This window comes from Trichechus manatus, unplaced genomic scaffold (assembly GCF_000243295.1).
Source record: "Trichechus manatus latirostris isolate Lorelei unplaced genomic scaffold, TriManLat1.0 scaffold00159, whole genome shotgun sequence".
NCBI classification, from domain to species: Eukaryota; Metazoa; Chordata; class Mammalia; order Sirenia; family Trichechidae; genus Trichechus; species Trichechus manatus.
Genome location: NW_004444095.1, coordinates 2,587,478 through 2,604,843, shown reverse-complemented (window position 1 = coordinate 2,604,843; position 17,366 = coordinate 2,587,478). Strand labels below are relative to the sequence as shown.

General features: G+C 36.2%; 1 protein-coding gene across 1 annotated transcript in view; it reads left to right on the top strand.

Moving 5' to 3' along the window:
- The window catches only part of DMD (dystrophin), a 2,372,918-nt gene that overhangs the window by 735,170 nt on the left and 1,620,382 nt on the right, over window positions 1-17,366 (top strand). The window contains exon 12 of the mRNA XM_004386236.2: window positions 12,000-12,150. Within this exon, the coding sequence (XP_004386293.1) occupies window positions 12,000-12,150 (151 nt within the window). The remainder of the gene's footprint in view (window positions 1-11,999; window positions 12,151-17,366) is intronic.

Genomic DNA, 17,366 nt, shown 5'->3' with positions numbered 1-17,366 from the left:
GTGGGGTTGTTAACCAATGTCATAAAACAGCATGTGTGTTACTGTTACATGAGAAACTATCTGTTCTGTAAGCCTTCACCTGAAGTACAATAAAATATTTTTAAAAAAAAAAAAAAAAGAAGATTTTCTTCTCTATGAACAAACCAATTAATTTGATTGAGAAATGCAACCTGCAGAGAGCAAAAGAGTTTTACTGACATTTCTACAAGGACTTAGAAAGCTACACAGAGCAAGTTCCATCAACTTGTCTGATAACTGTTGTTAGGACATGCAGAGGGAAACCAAAACCTTTATGATGGTAAGAAATAAAAATGAAAGCAAGTCATTAAAGGAGGCCAACTGAAGTTATTGTGGTTAGCAACAGCAGGAAGAGAGATATGAATATTATCTGGGTAAAAACACAAGCCATACCCAGAGAAATAACTGTGCATCACCATCAACACTTAGACTAGAGGGAAAATTATGTCTAACAAATCTGGCTCATCTTTCATTTTTTCAAATGTGTGTTCCAATCTTGAAATGAGGTAACATACATGAAAGTGGATAGAGCAAAGGAGATGCTAGACAAAATGAGTGGGTTGTTTTCTCCCAAATGACATGACTGAGCATGTTGCATATGTGAATATATGAATTAATGGATGAACAAATACATTGAATTTTTTAGGTAGTTTCAATTTTTGAAATGCATTTGATAAAGTGAACATTTTAAAGATATAATCTCAAACTCCTAATGTGATTTTATATCACAGTTTGGTAAATCCATTGATTTTCCTATTTTCCAATAACATCAAAGTGATAGTTCCTTGCAGCTCAAGGTGATGCAAAGACCAGCAGCATCAGCAGCCAAATCTCAGGTCTTGTCCCCATCTACAGAATCAGAATCTGCAATTTAGCAAGATCCCCGGTGATTCCTAAGCACATTAAAGTTTGAGAAGCAATGATCTAGCAGAAACAATGATATCAGTACCAGTATCAGTTGCTGTCGAGTCATACTTTCAGTAAGCAGCCCAGTGTGTTATCTGTTTGCACCATACAATGACTCGTGAAACTGTTATAAACTAGTATAAATCCATACTCCTTTGTAGACTTCTACTATAAATATCTTCATAACCTACTTTTTTGTTTTAATCAATTAAGGTAGGCCAAATATTTTAATGACCTTCTTAGAAGTTGCCAAAACAACATCTTATTCAGTCCTCAAATGTTGATATCACTTCCCAAGGGTTATTAATGGAACAACAAGATTCTGGTGTAAGAATGTATAATAGAGATCCATTGCCACCGAATCGGTTCCTACTCATAGCGACCCTATAGGACAGAGTAGAACTGCCCCATAGGGTTTTCAAGGAGTGGCTGGTGGATTCAAACTGCTGACCTTTTGGCTACCAGCTAAGCTCGTAACCACTGCACCACAGGGCTCCTTAACAGAGACAATATGCAAGTATTGACAATTTATTATTGGTCTAAAAAGAAGCAGCAATCATTAACATATCTTGGTCAGGTTGCATATGGGTATGGCCATGTAAATAATAAAAGGAATGTGCAGATAAATTGTGCCTATCCCTTACACCAATAATATAAAATATAAAGCTCTTATGGTTTTAATTACAAACCAGAGAGCCAAATATCAGGAATTCATAGAAATGAGAGTAAAGTGTAGCATTTTGGGAACAACGCTTTTTCACAAGAAGAAATAATGAGAAATGGAAAATTAAGCTTAACCATCTATTCATCCATCCAACTAACAATTATTATCTACTATTTACTTGGCATTGATTTAGGTACTTGAACAGAACAGATTAACTCCTTCTCTTATTGGGTTTATACTCAGGTGGGAGGAGAAATATGATAAAAAACGTATATCATGTCCGAAGTTGCTAAATGATAGAAAGGAAATTAAGGCAGGGAATAAAGTTAGAGAGTGAGACATTGTGTGTGTTATTGTATGTAGGGTGGACAGGGAAGGACTCTATGATAAGGTAATATTCAAGCAGAGACTCAAACAAAGGAGAAGAGTCCCCGGGTTGTACAAATGATTAATGTGCTTGGCTGCTAACCAAAAGGTTGGCCATTAGAGTCAGCCAGAGGCACCATAGAAGAAAGTCCTGGTGATCTTTTTCAAAAAAATTCAGCCATTGAAAACCCTCCGAAGCACAGTCCTACTCTGACATACATGGGGTCTCCAGTAGTCAGTTGTTCCATGGCAACTGGACCTAGAAAATGAAGAGAAAGAAGAAGTCATGCAGACAGCTGAGGCAAAAGGGCCAAGCAAGTAGAAAGATCCTGAGGCATAAATGTGCTTGGCATATTCTAAAAATAATGTTCCTGGAGCTTATGAAAGGAAAAATGTTTACATTGTAAATTATGACCAAAAGAAAAAAAAAAGCATTCAAATTAGACTATCTCCACAGGAGCAGATTTCATGGATGTTGTTATTTTTATGGTTTTAATTCTGATATTTCTGATTGGGATCGTGTTAACATTTTGATAGTATGTCTTTTACTTGATTGATAATTAAGTTATGCCACTCATTCATTCAAGAAATGTTTATTGTGTGTCTTGTATATGGCAGGCACTGTGCCAGATGCTATGTGGTGGTACAATTACTGAAGTTAAGAGTGGGCTTCTATTGCCATATAAGTGCATTTGATCTCAGAATGTCAACATTCCCCATCCTTACTAGAGACGATTTAAACGTGTTTCTAATCAGTGTATCTTAACATAGGTATTCCTCGACTTATGATAGGGTTCCTTTCTGATGACTCTGTCATAAGTTGGTTCTGACATAAGTTGTGTATCTCATTTTTTTTTTTTAGTTTTCATTATTATTGCCTTTTATTGTCAGTATCTTTATATATCCAGTCTTTATTTGTCTTTAGGGGTTGGCATGAAAGTGATAACATCAACAAATTATGTGCTACAACATTGTATGTAGTACATATTACTAACAATAGGATTTACAAAAAAAATGAATGGTCGTAAGTGGGGTTCATAGTTACTCGAATACGTTGTCAAGTCAGGGACTACCTGTAGTTTTCCTTGGTTTGTGATGACATCTGTACGTTTCTTCATCTACTGTGTAAGTGTTTAATCAGGAAAATTGAGTTGAAGGTTGCCATAATGCATTTGTCACAAGAATCTTTTGAATCTAGTCACCCAGCTTCTTCATTATGTTACTGTTACTATTTTGAATTTATGTTTTCTAAATGCAAATGAATTTGTTTGCATTTAATCTTTAATCTTTCTTTGGATAGTTGAGGAATATTAATAATGAATCTATTGTTAAGCTATATGGACACAGGAATAAAATAGATCAGGGTTTTTTAAACACTGCTGTATTTTTCCTTATCTCACTTAATCATTTATAAACACAACACTATTTCTCACCATCTTTTCAGTGGGCAAGTAAGTATTAATATATGTTTAATTTTGTGAGAGGGTCGAAAAGTTCCTTTCATTTTCAGTTGTTTGAAAGGGAACTTTGTAGCTGGAGTCTTTCTAACATATTTATTGTGAGGTTATAGGCTAACAGGAATTCCTGGGTGATACAGGTGGTTAAAGTACTAAGATCCTAACTGAAAGGTTCTAGGTTCAGCTCCACCAGGAGGAGCCTGAGAAGAAAGGCCTGGTGATCTGTTTCTGAAAAAATCGACCATTGAAAGTTCTATGGAGCACAATTCTGCTTTGACACACATGGGGTGGCCATGAGTCGAAGTCAACTCAACAGTAACCGGTTTTATAGACTAACAACTTTTGGCCTCCAAAATGAGGTTGTAAAGTATAATGTAAAGTATAATATAAAGGCAACTAACAGAACTAGTAGGGAGTTTTGATGTATATATATTTATATATATATATGTATATATATTTATATATATATATATATATATGTATATAACAGGACAAACCTTTCCATGTGGTTCTGTTAGACCCTTACCTCGCTTCTTTCCCTGATGAAAACTATTATTCTCATGTCCAAGATTTGTATACCGAAGACCACTGCTCAGTCTCAGGCTTTGCAGGTGGGTCTAATAGAGGGGGATCAGGACTTGGAGGGGAGAGGATCTACTTATTGGGGCAAAGCAGTACAGGAAGGAAGGAGGTATTACACATCTGCATGGATGCTGAGGGTAAATATTCAAAAATCCAGTATGGGAACTTGTAGATAATGGTCATAGAGGTTGTGGTGGTAAAGGTGGTATGGAAGAGGCAACAGTTATGGTGAAAGTCTTACACATTTTATGCCATTGTTTGTATTTAGATCTAAGGTATTAAAACTCATATTTCACAGAGCATTCATTGAGCTTTGATAAATTCTATAAACATTGGGAGTTGAAAAATACTAATGTACTTTCATATGGCCCATTTATTACTGCCCTGTGATGAGAAGATGTTACGTATGTTTGTACATGCATTACTGAAACTTTTCTTTTAAAAAAAACATAAAATCAATATTGCTTTGCTATTTGAAAGCAATGTTTGCTCTTTTTGAGTCTAGAATATATCATGTTTTGATTCCTACATTTAATGAAACACTATAAATATTTAAAATATATGGCCATTCATTTTATGTTATTGCCATATGTTTGAGGGAAAATGGGTTTCCGAGTGTATTGTGGTTTCTACCATTAAAATACACCTCCTTCTAAGAACAACTGTCTCAATAGTAGTGACCATAATTTTCATTTTGATGTGAGCAAATAGAGTTATGTATTAATGACAGTTTCTTTATAAAACCCCACTAAATAACCTTGCCCTTTCTTCTATTTTTCCATCCTGATAACCACTGCCTTAAATGAAAGAAGGGATGAATATATGTCATCTCTAAATACTTAATATGGAGCCCTGGTGGCACAATGGTTAAGAGCTATGGCTGCTAACCAAAAGGTCAGCAGTTTGAATCCACCAGGTGCTCCTTGGAAACCCTAGGGGGAAGGTCTACTCTGTCCTATAGGGTCGCTATGAGTCAGAATCAACTCGACGACAATGGGTTAAATACTTAATGTAAGCAGTGTATGATGATGATTAAGCAGGCCCCAGGGCCAAATCTCCTGTGTACCCATTATTCTGTCTCCCTTTGCTTGCCTTTTGACCCAGGGAAAACTTTCTCCACCTGTAAATTGGGGCTAATGTAAGTTCCTGTATCAATAGGGTTAATTATAATAAAGCCTCTATTTTCTGGCATCCAATAAATATAACTTGTTATTCACAAATACAAGTATCATTAAAAACCCTAAATTGTGCAAAGGTAAAATTACTATTTAATAGTTATATCATTTGTGCCTTTGCATAGTAGGATTAGTTTATAAATAAGTTGATATAGGTGTGTTATGCATAATAAACCTCTGCTTCCATGTTATCTGCATGCATCAGGTTGAAATTAATCCTGATGTGGTAATGCTGCCTGGGCCCAGCTACCCAAATATATGGCCAATGTGAGCACCCAAGCGCTGAAGTAAAAATTATGGCAGAGTCTGGAAAAAATGGCACAGCTGTCTCAACGTTAGGTGTTCGCTAGAATCATGGGGCTGGAGAGCTTTTAAAATGTCTTAATGCCTGGTCTCCACCCCAGAAATTATGGTTGAATTATTCAAGTGTTAGGGCTGGGATATATGTGTGAAAAATTCTCCTAGTAGTTCTATTGTACAGCACCTCTCGTAGTAAGGCATTGTTAACAGTAATTCCACTCTTTCACCATTTTGTGAGAATTTGAATAAAAACTGACTTAAATATTACCTTCATTAATCACTTTTTAAATAGAGTAAATGACATAAAAGTCCCTAAAGGGGTTAAAATATCTAAATATCTACATATTTAAGCATATGTCAGCATTCTGGAAGCATCTATTTGCATGCAAACAATTGCTGAGCTAAAATAAAATCTACATGATCTATTCATTAAAACCACTTTACTAGGATTTTCAAGCCAACAGTTTGAATAAGTAAATAAATAAATTAATTTTAGTTCTCATTAATGTGATTTTATCTTGCCACTCTTGGTAATGGGTATTTTTAATTGTAGTACCCTAGAATTTATAAAGTCTATATTTCACTTCTTTATTGTGCCTAGCATATTTATTTTTTGTATTATAGTTTTTTTATTTGTAGTTTTATACATTGTTTTATTGTATTGCCATAAAACCCAAGAAAGTTTAAGACTTTTAAACATAGACTGAAATTTAAGAATATATTTATAATTTTGGCATTTATAAATTTCTGTTTAGAAAATGGAAATTTCAAAAAACATTATTTGTATCTATTGTTACGCTTCTTAACTCAAGACATCATTCTTTATAAAATATTGCAATCAGACAGTTGCTGACGAGTCATTTTCAACTCATGGCAACCCCATGTGCATCAGAGTAGAAATGTGCTCCATAGGGCTTTCAATGGCTGATTTTTAGAATTATCACCAGACCATTCTTCAAAGGTGCCTCTGTGTGGACTCGAACCTCCACCCTTTTGGTTAGCAGTCGAGCGTATTACCCATTTGTACCACCCAGGGACTCCAAAATGTTGTAAGACATAATAAAATCATATGGATAATGACTCCCAAATAGTCATTGCTATAGTCAATGCAAGTATTTGTCAGTTTAGAGCTGTGCTGTCCAATACAGCTGCCACTAGTCACAAGTAGCTATTTAAATTTAAATTATGGTAGTTAAATGAAAGTAAACATTTAGTTTCTCAGTAACACTAGTGACAAGTGCTCAATAGTCACACGTGGATAGCGGCTATCATATTGGATAATTCAAGTATAGACCATTTCTATCATTGCAAAAAATAGTATTACTTAGGATATCTTTTACTGCAAGTAACAGAAAACCCATCACAAAGTGGTTTCTATCCTTGCTTTTCAAAGTGTGGTCCATGCGCTAGCAGCATCTGTATCCTTTGGGTGCTTGTTAAATGCAAAATCTCAGTCCCTGCCACAGCACTACTGAATTAGAATCTTTATTTTAACATACTCCCCAGGTAATTTATATCTACATTAAAGAGTGAGAAGCACAGTTTATAACCATAAGAATGCCCTTTTTGTTGTTGTTGTTAGGTGCCATAAAGTCAGTTCCAACTCATAGCGACCCTATGTACAACAGAACGAAACACTACCCAGTCCTGCTCCATCCTCATAATCATTGCTATGTTTGAGCCCATTGTTGTAGCCACTGCATCAGTCCATCTCGTTGAGGATCTTCCTCTTTTTCACTAACCCTCTACTTTACCAAGCAGGATGTCTTTCTCCAGGGACTGGTCCCTCCTGATAACATGTCCAAAGGACATGAATCAAAGACTCATCATCTACTCTTCTAAGGGACGTTCTGGCTGTACTTCTTCCAAGTCAGATTTGTTCATTCTTTTTGCAGGTGGGATGTCTCTAGAAACCTTTAAGTCTATGACTCCATGTTGCCATCAAAGTCTCAGGTTCTTTCAATTTCTTTGTTTTGCTGGCCTCCCTGTGCCTTCAGTTGATCCTGTTATTGGAAGTGGGTACAGTAGTTCTTATTATCATATCCTGATACTCTTCTTCCTGTATAGGTTTTGTCAGGACCATCTTCTACTATCCTTTCCTATTTATTGCAATTCCATTACCTCCCTTCTCCATTGCTAGTCATATATGTATACTCTATGTTCCTTTTCCTTTTCCTTCCCTTTCTAAATGACCAGCTGAAAACCATAAAATGAAACTAAGAAAAATGCACAATTTTCTCTTGATTAGAGGTGATAAGTTTTTGTTTTGTAAATTTGACAGATTTCCCAAATATATTTTCTCTTAGATGTATCTTTGAGACATGGTACTTCTTTCTCCTGAAATCCAGTTTCATTAGTGTAGGCCATGGACCTGTACAGCTCTTTCTAAACCTTATAAGTAGAGCAGCACTAGCCTTTCTGCTCCTCTATGATGCCTCCTGAAATGGTTGAAACCATTTCCAGAGGTATTATATGATTAAGAACCAATGGTGCTGAAGGAAGAAGTCCAAGCTGTACTGAAGGCATTGGCTAAAAACAAGTCTCCAGGAATTGTTGGAATACCAACTGAGATGCTTCAACAAACAGATGCAATGCTAGAAGTGCTCACTCTCCTTTGCCAAGAATTTTGGAAAATGGCCATCTGGCCAATGGACTGGAAGAGGTCCATATTCATGCCCATTCCAAAGAAAGGTGATCCAACAGAATGCATAAATTATCGAACAATATCATTAATACTACATGCAAGTAAAATTTTGCTGAAGATAATTCAAAAACAGTTGCAGCAATACATTGAAAGAGAACTGCCAGAAATTCAAGCCAGATTCAGAAGATGACATGGAAACAGGGATATCATTGCTGATGTCACATGGATCTTGGCTGAAAGCAGGCAATACCAGAAAGATGTTTACATCTGTTTTATTGAGTACACAAAAGCATTCAACTATGTGGATCATAACAAATTATCGATAACTTTGCCAAGAATGGGAACTCCAGAACACTTAATTGTGCTCATGTGGAACCTGTACATAGAGGCAGACATTTGAACAGAAGAAGGGGATACTGTGTGGTTTAAAGTCAGGAAAGATATGTGTCAGGGTTGCATACTTTCACCATACATATTCATTCTGTATGCTAAGCAATAATCCGAGAAGCTGAACTATATGAAGAAGAATGGGACATCAGGATTGGAGGAAGACTCATTCACAACCTGTGATATGCAGGTGACACAACCTTGCTTGCTGCAAGTGAAGAGGACTTGGAGCACTTACTGATGAAGACAAAGACTACACCCTTCAGTATGGATTACACCTCAATATGAAGAAAAGAAAAATCCTCACAACTGGACCAATAAGTAACATCATGATAAACAGAGAAAATATTGAAATTGTCAAGGGTTTTATTTTACTTGAATCCACAATTACACCCATGGAGACAGCAGTCAAGAAATCAAATGATGTATTGCATTGCACAAATCTGTTGCAAAAGGCCTCTTTAAAATTTCAAAAAGCCAAGATGTCACTTTGAGGACTAAGGTGCGGCTGACCCAAGCCATAGTATTTTCAATCACCACATACGCATGTGAAAGCTAGACAATGAATAAGGAAACAGAAGAATGGAAGCATTTGAATTATGGTGTTGGTGAAGAATGTTGAATATACCACGGACTGCCAGAAGAATAAACAAATCTCTCTTGGATGAAGTACAGCCAGAAAGTTCCTTAGTAATCGAGCATGGTGAGACTTAATCTAGCTTACTTTGGACATGGTATCAGGAGGAACCAGTCCCTGGAGAAGGACATCATGATTGGTAATATGAAGGTCAGTGAAAAAAAGGAGGGCTCTCAATGTGATGGATTGACACAGTGGCTTCAAAAATCGGTTCAGACACAGCAATGATTGTGAGGATAGCGCAGGACCAGGTAATTTTTGTTCTGTTAAATACATCGGGCTGCTATGAACAGAGTCGACTTGATGGCACCTAATAACATAACAGCAACATGTTGCCTGAGGGCATTTGCACAGGTGGTTCCTTCTACCTAGAAAGTTTTTACCCATTCCTCTTCAACCACTTCCTCTTGCCTCAAGCTTTGTTGTTGTTGTTGTTAGGTGCCTTGAGTGGGTTCTGAGTCTTAGCGAACCAATAGGACAGAGGAGAATTGCCCTACAGGGTTTCCAAGGAGCAGCTGGTGGATTCGGACTGCGGACCTTTTGGTTAGCAGCCATGTCACTCAACCACTGCACCACCAGGGCTTCGCCTCAAGCTTTAGAGTTCTTTAAATATCAGTACTACAGTAAAGCCTTTCCTTAACTCACAGTCCCAATTCAGTTGTTCTCATTTTGTAGCATGATCACAATTATAATTAACTAATGACCTAATGAGTTATATATGTAATCTCCACGTGGTAAGGGGCTATGTGAGTCTTCTTCACATCTCCATCCATAGTATCTACGTACTAAATATACTTACATTTAATAAATAAATGAATCAGATTTGCAAGCTTCAACTCTTGGTTAGGTATTCTGTTACACCATGCCTGGTGATTCCAGGTCGACTTCCTACATACTCTCCCTATGTACTCTCTGAAATACATATATACTCTCATTACAATTATTTTCTTGTTATATTGTAATTGTTGATGTATCCCTTTCTCTAATGGTCTCTAAGATACTTGAAGATAAAGTTAAGGTATTTTCTTTTGTCCATTCCTAACAAATAGAATTTTCTAGCAGAGATAGGGAACTCAGTAAATATATTTTTTTAATGACATGTCTGTCTAGAATGAAAAAAGGAAATACTAAAAAAAAAATCCTATAGTAACTCTAATAAGTCTGCGTTAGACTTGAAACAGTTCTTCATGTATAAGTAATAATAACGTGGGGATTTTTCTTTCAGGTTTTGAAACGTGAGGTTTTAAACTTAAAGTAATGACAAACCAAGCAGGAAGGAAAAAACAAAACAAAACCAACGCGAGGAATGATACCTCAGCTAATTCTCATGAAATTTGATTATCAGAGTTCTCAAGGGAGGCACTGAACCAATAAAGTAGAAGATTTACATGCCTTACAATCCTGAGATGGTGTTCTTTGTCTAACAGACTTAATCTTAGCCACTTTCAGTCTTTGCTTCCAGTTAAATGGATGCCTCATCTATGTTGTTTCCCATAAAAAGAAGACGTCTGCTTTTTCTGTTTGATGAATGAAAGCTCCTTCTCCCAGACTTTTGATTGCAACATACCTCAGGGGAAACATGTATCTAAAAAGTTAAAGGTCAATAAAAGTGTAATCCAAATTATTTTAAACATCATCAGTTATGTGTGCATTTTGTGTGTTTAAATATGCTGATTAAAGGAAATCTTTGGTAAAGATTTTATAAATCTGAATAATAAATTCCTAATTCAAATGATACCTTTTGTAGTGATATTATAAGATCAGTGTTCAGCATATTAGGATTTCTTAAAATGCTTTAATTATGCCTATCAAGAAGAACGTGTAATTTAAAAGGAGTATTAACACTTCTTTTAGTCTCAACTATTTGCTGAATTAACTAATGAAATAACCTAAAGTTTTATTTCTTCTTTACTATAATGTTGTGTAATTTATAGCCAAGGTATTATCACATATCTCTGGTATTGGAAATGTTATTGAGAAGATTTAAGAACTTTGTTTCACAGCCTGTTGCTGGACTGTGTACCCAGGTCTTTGGACTTTAAATTCATTGTCCAGCCCGCTGTTTTGTACCTCTTTGAAAAAAATCACTGTTTCATATATTTATTTCTGTATAATTAATGACCTCAAAATTTAGTGGCTTAATAATTTATAATTGTATCGTGATTTAATGGGTCAGTAACATAGGCAGGGCTCAGCCGGGTTGTTGCTCTGCTCTGGGTGATACTGCTTAGGTTACTCATGGGGCTCATTCAGCTGGAAGCTCAACTTCCAAGACAGCATTGAATCCTCCATGGCTACTCTCCACATGGTCTCTAATCACTCAGTAGTCTAGCCTGGACTTCCTTTCATTATAATAACTGTATTCCATGAGAGAGAGTACAACTACTTCTTGCCCTTTAACAACCCAAACTTGAAACTCGTACCATGTCACTTCTGACACATTTTATTGGTCAAATCCAGTCACAAGGTCAGCCCCTATTCAAGGGGATAGGAAATAGCCTTCATCTCTTGATGAGAAGAGTGCCCTCATCTTTAACCACCACACATAGCCAAATAGTGAAAATATAGACAAATGATTGCCAAGATATACTACTGACTCAGGTATCAGTGATGGCTCACACTTTAGTTAGCGTGTTGATATTTACTTACTTACATGAAATTTTCAAGAAACTGAGGTACATGGACTATAATAATAAGTCTAAGAAAGAATATATTCAATGATGAATGATAGCAGGCTCTAATTGTCTTCCTACTTAATGTCCAACAGCTATCAAAAAGTTTAAGCATGCCATATCTAGCTAGAAGTTTGATGATATTAAGTTATCTTAATAGAGGTAATCATATACTTCTTTCAAATTTTTAGTTTGCATAAAGTTCTGATGGATCTCCAGAATCAGCAATTGAAAGAGTTAAATGACTGGCTAACAAAAACAGAAGAGAGAACAAGGAAAATGGAGGAAGAACCCCTTGGACCCGATCTTGAAGACCTAAAACGCCAAGTACAACAACATAAGGTTAGTATATTTTATGCTGTAGGTCTCTACTAGAAAACAAAAAAAAAATACTGTACGTGTATATGTGTATTACACATACATACATACACATGTCATGGTTTACAGATAGCAAAGCTGAAAGTTTCAAATCAGGACAAGTCATTTTTAGCTTATATTTTTTGCAATCTTTTTTTTTGTTGTTTTGTAAATACAGCATTAATAGGCTTTTAATATTGGAAAAAGAAATGAAATATATTCCATGAAGAGAACAATGTGGAGTATGTGATTCATTATTAAAGTTTTGGTTTGCTAAAAGACAGCCTCTGAAGGGATTACCTGCAAAGCAAATTTAAATAATAAGACTAATATTTTTTTACATATTTTTAGCTTCAATTTATAATGTCTTGGTGCAGGCCAAACTTGATGAAAAATGAGCATATATAATATTGCTTTGCTAAAAATTGCAGTTATCTATTAATTTTAATGTTTCCATCTTATCTTTCTTCAGTTTGTTTGTACATTTACAGTTATGCTCCCTAGTTGCCAGAAAGCATTTGTTGTTTCTGTGATTGGGATTCCTACCAGAATATTTCTGGTTTTGAATTTTTAGAGTGCTTTATTTTAAATGCTATAAAACATCAAAACTAGCTCAAAATTTTATCTTCGTAACTGTGTCTTACCCATTTCACAAACACATGCACACAAAGCACAGACACATGGCTTGCCCAAGGTTAGGGTCACCAGATTTAGCAAATAAAAATGCAGGCACAAGATGCCTAGTTAAATTTGAGTTTCAGATAAACAATGAAGAGGTTTTTTTTTTTTGCTGTTGTTTTGTTTTTTAGTATATATATGCTCCGAATTAGCCCTGGTGGTACAGTGGTTAAGAGCTTGGCTGCTAACAAGAAGGTGGGCAGTTAGAATCCACCAGCCGATCCTTGGAAACTCTATGGGGCAAATCTACTCTGTCCTATAGGGTCACTATGAGTCGGAATTGACTCAATGGCAACGGGTTTGGTTTTGGTTTTGGTTTTTGAAATTTAAATTTAAATTTGCATCCTTTATTTTATCTGGAGACTCTACTCAGGGTTTGTGGTTCTTGGATTTGAAAGCAAATATCTGCTCCCTCAAGTTGCATCTCCTAATTCTGTATCTTGCCCAACTGCTCTCCCTTTAACACTTTTTGTCAGAGTCAGATTCTCAGTTCTTTCATGCTGATAAAATATGCCTTTCTTTCTAAATCCCACAGAATTTTCTTATTTAATGTGCTTTACCTTTCAATGATAAATGGGGCTGGCCCCTGCTATTACTGTCCACAAAGCAGTCTATAAGCAGTTTAGTAAGTGCTATAGGTTGCACAATGGTTAAGCTCTTGGCTGCTTAACAGTTAAGGTTGGCGGGTCAAACCCACACATTGGCTCTGCAGGTGAGAGACCTGGCAATCTGCTCTTGTAAAGATAACAGCATAGGAAACCATATGGGACAGTTCTACTGTATCACAAGGGGTCACTATGAGACAAAAATTGACTTGACGGCACCTAACAACTACATAGCTATGGTAATTCCCAACCACTAACCATCCAATGGAGCCTTGGTGGCACAGTGGTTAAGAGCTTGGCTGTTAACCAAAAGGTCGGCATTCTAATCCACCAGCCACTCGCTTCTTGGAAACCCTATGGGACAGTTCTGCCTTGTTCTGTAGGGTCACTATGGGTTGGAATCTATTCAACGACAATGGGTTTGGTTTTTTAACCAGGAAGAAAAAAAAGAAGTATCTACTGTATTATGATTTTCATTTGGAAGTTGTAACTTAGAGAAGTGACTTGTCACTTAGATTTTTTTTTATAAATATTATTTTATTGTGTTTTTGGTGAAAGTTTTCACAACAAATTAGGTTCCCATTTAACAATTTTCTACACAAATTGTTCAGTGACATTGGTTACATTTCTCACAGTGTGTCAGTATTTTCATTATTTCTGTTCTGATTGTTCCATATCCAGTAATCTAGTTTCCCTGCCTTCTTGCCTTCTCGTCTTTGACTTAGAGTAAATATTAGCCATTTGGTGTCATATAGATGATTTTTTAAAGGAGCACAAAACTCATGGGTGATATTTTTTATTTTATGAGTCAATCTGTTATTTAGCTAAAAGGTGATCTCAATGAATAGTTGTGTTTCAAAGTTTAAAGAGTATCTCAGGGCGATAGTCTCGGGGAGTGCCTACTCTTAACCTGTCCAGTAAATCTGGATTTTTTTTTAAGAATTTGAGATGTGTTCCAAGTATTTCTCCCATTCTGTCAGGATCCATCTCTTGTATTCCTGATTAGAATGGTTTGTAGTGGTAACTGTGCACCATCTTGTTCTGTTCCCAGGGTAGATGAAGTTGTGGTTTATGTAGGCTATTGGTCCTAAAGACTAGTTTCTTTTCTGAGTCTTTGGTTTTCTTGTTTCTCTTTTACTCCAGATGAGTACAGACCTATAGTTTTATTTGGCCACTCTCAAGCTATTAAGACCCCAGACACTACTCACCAATCTAGGATGTAGAACATAAACTTTATAATTATGTTATGCCAATCGACCGAATTGTCCCATGAGACTATGTTCCTAAGCCTTTAAACCCCGTAAACCAATCCAGCAAGATGTTTGGTTAAGCCTAAGAAGTATCTATAACTGAGCCCCTTATGTGCTTTATTGTATACATGAATATATTTGCATGACACACATACATATATACAATATACATACATCTATGTATGCGTACATGTATACACACCTATACATACCTATATACATACATGCATACTTACATACATATATAACCACACTTTTTTTTATTGTTTTTGCTGTTCTTGCAAAATTGTATATGTCATAGCATGTACTAAAAACATCCTTTTTTCTTGTGTACTTAATGACATCATTTACCTTGGTCAAGCTTTGTATACTTCAACCACAGTCATCGTTACCTTTCCCATCACCAAAAATAAGTATCTACTACCTAGGGAGTGATTCCCCCAATCTCTTGTCTTTTTTATAAAAATAAGATCACATAATATTTGTCCTTTTGTGATTGACTCATTTCACTCAGCATAATGTCTTCCAGATTACTCCACGTTATATTTGGAGAACCCATCGTTATTATTTATGGCTGCATTGTCACACAGATTTTAGTGGGAACATCTGATAAAAAAGTTAAATCCAGAGCTGCTTTTCGTATCACGTTTCCTGCGTGAATTGTAACTTTGGCAGACAGTGTCTGTGCCTGTCCTCTTCTGCTTGGCCTACACTGGAAGTTGCATGCAATTTCTGTACACACCATTGCCTTTTCTCTATCTGATGGTATTCTCTGTCTGCAAGAGAGTTTTAGCCAATTTAAGGGTGGACAGGAAGTGGAGTTAGTGCCACCTGAGCTACCATCAACCAGTGAGGGATGGGAGTTAGTGGCTAAATACCCCAGAATCCTTGTCCCTAGGTGGGATAGTTATGAAGTATGTTCTTCACAGCCTCTCGGAGGTTCACCAGCAAGACTGAGCTCCAGATGTCCACTGAGTAACCTATCCCACACACCCACCCTCTCATAGTGCTTCGTGAGATCATCTGCCAAATAAACGACTTGCATCCAAATCCTTAGTTCAGGATCTGTTTTTGGAGGAACTGATCCTAAGACAACTTTTTTCACTCTCTAGAAGACAGAATATTAAACCCAGTTCTACCAGTTATTAGTTACTGTCGAGTCAACGCTGACTAATAGCAACCCCATGTGTTTCAGAGTAGAACTGTGATCCATAGGGTTTTCAATGGCTGTTTTTTGGAAGTAGACCACCAGGCCTTTCTTCTGAGATATCTCTGGGTGGACTCGAACTGCCAACCTTTAGGTTAGCAGGTATATGCAGTAACAGTTTGCACCACCACTAACTAAATGTGTAATTTTCAGAAATCACTCTCATGTTCTCCATTTCTTCACTGTGGAAATAAAGTGTTGAGCTATTTGGTTTCTAGTGTGCCTTCAGTCATGGTTTAAATTTTTACAATATTCCTGGAATGTGATGCATTTCACGAAAGAGCAAGATTAAAGCCAGTAACATTGAACACTGGAGGGGGTGTTGCAGGTACTGGATACACAGGGTCTAAAGGAGAAGCTTGGAAGAAGGGCTCCAAAAGGGAAGTCGGAGAAGAAATTGTAGGGAAGACATATGTGTGGATGACTTAGGTCAACTATGATGAAAGGTCTTAGCTCAGAACTCTGAACAAACCCTTCATTAAGGTTAGACAGGTCATCCAGGATCTTAATATTCTGACAATTACCTGATATGTTTTGCACTTTTCTCTAGAAGATATAAAGTGAATGGAATGGAAAATATTTGACTAATGCTGTCATAAAATTTGAATAGATTGACCATTAACTGAAAATATGCCATTTCTAATGAGTATGAAATTGCTCTGAAGAGAAGAATTTGAAACAAACAAAAAAGAAAGCAACAGAATTAAATGCAAGTTGATTATGTAGTATTTTACATGCAGGACTTACTCAAATACGTGCAAAAAGAGAAACAGAAGGAATTGGTTTGCTGGCTCAGAGAGTAAGACAAACTTCCATCTCTCCTTCAACTGTTTGAGCCCACTCCAGGATTTTTTTTTTAATAGAATTAAGACAAGGGAAAGACACATAGTCAAGAGAAAACCTGACACTTGATAATACTCTTGCTGATACTTGGAAGTAATTGTGTTAGCCAGAAAATGATTTAATAGAAGCAAACAATTTGAACAGGAGCTGAGTTTACTTAATGTGAAACGTATACTTTCTTAAATTTACACACTAAACAGGGAGTAATTATTTTTGTTAGTGTCCCTATGCTTCATAAAATGGAAGAAGATAAATGTTCTTTCTTTATGTAACAGTTCAAACTAAAACTTTATTTAAATTGTCATTAATTCACTTTGCAGCTTTCCCTCCCAAGAATTGTAAATGAATGAAAATTAGGATATTTTGTTTTTTGGGTTTTTGACAACAAAAGCAACAGTGACCCTGCATATTCAAAAAACAAACTTCACCCTGCTGCATCACCACCTAATGTAATTACCTAATATAACCCTTAGGCTAATTAGCTTTGTGGAGATAGACAAGAAATCCTTGAGTCATCTCCACTTTTGTTTTATTTTCTTTTTCTTTTTTTTTTCCTAAGAGATAATTACAGACGACAGAATTAAATGAAAAGATACAAGTTGTGTTGCTGGGAACTGA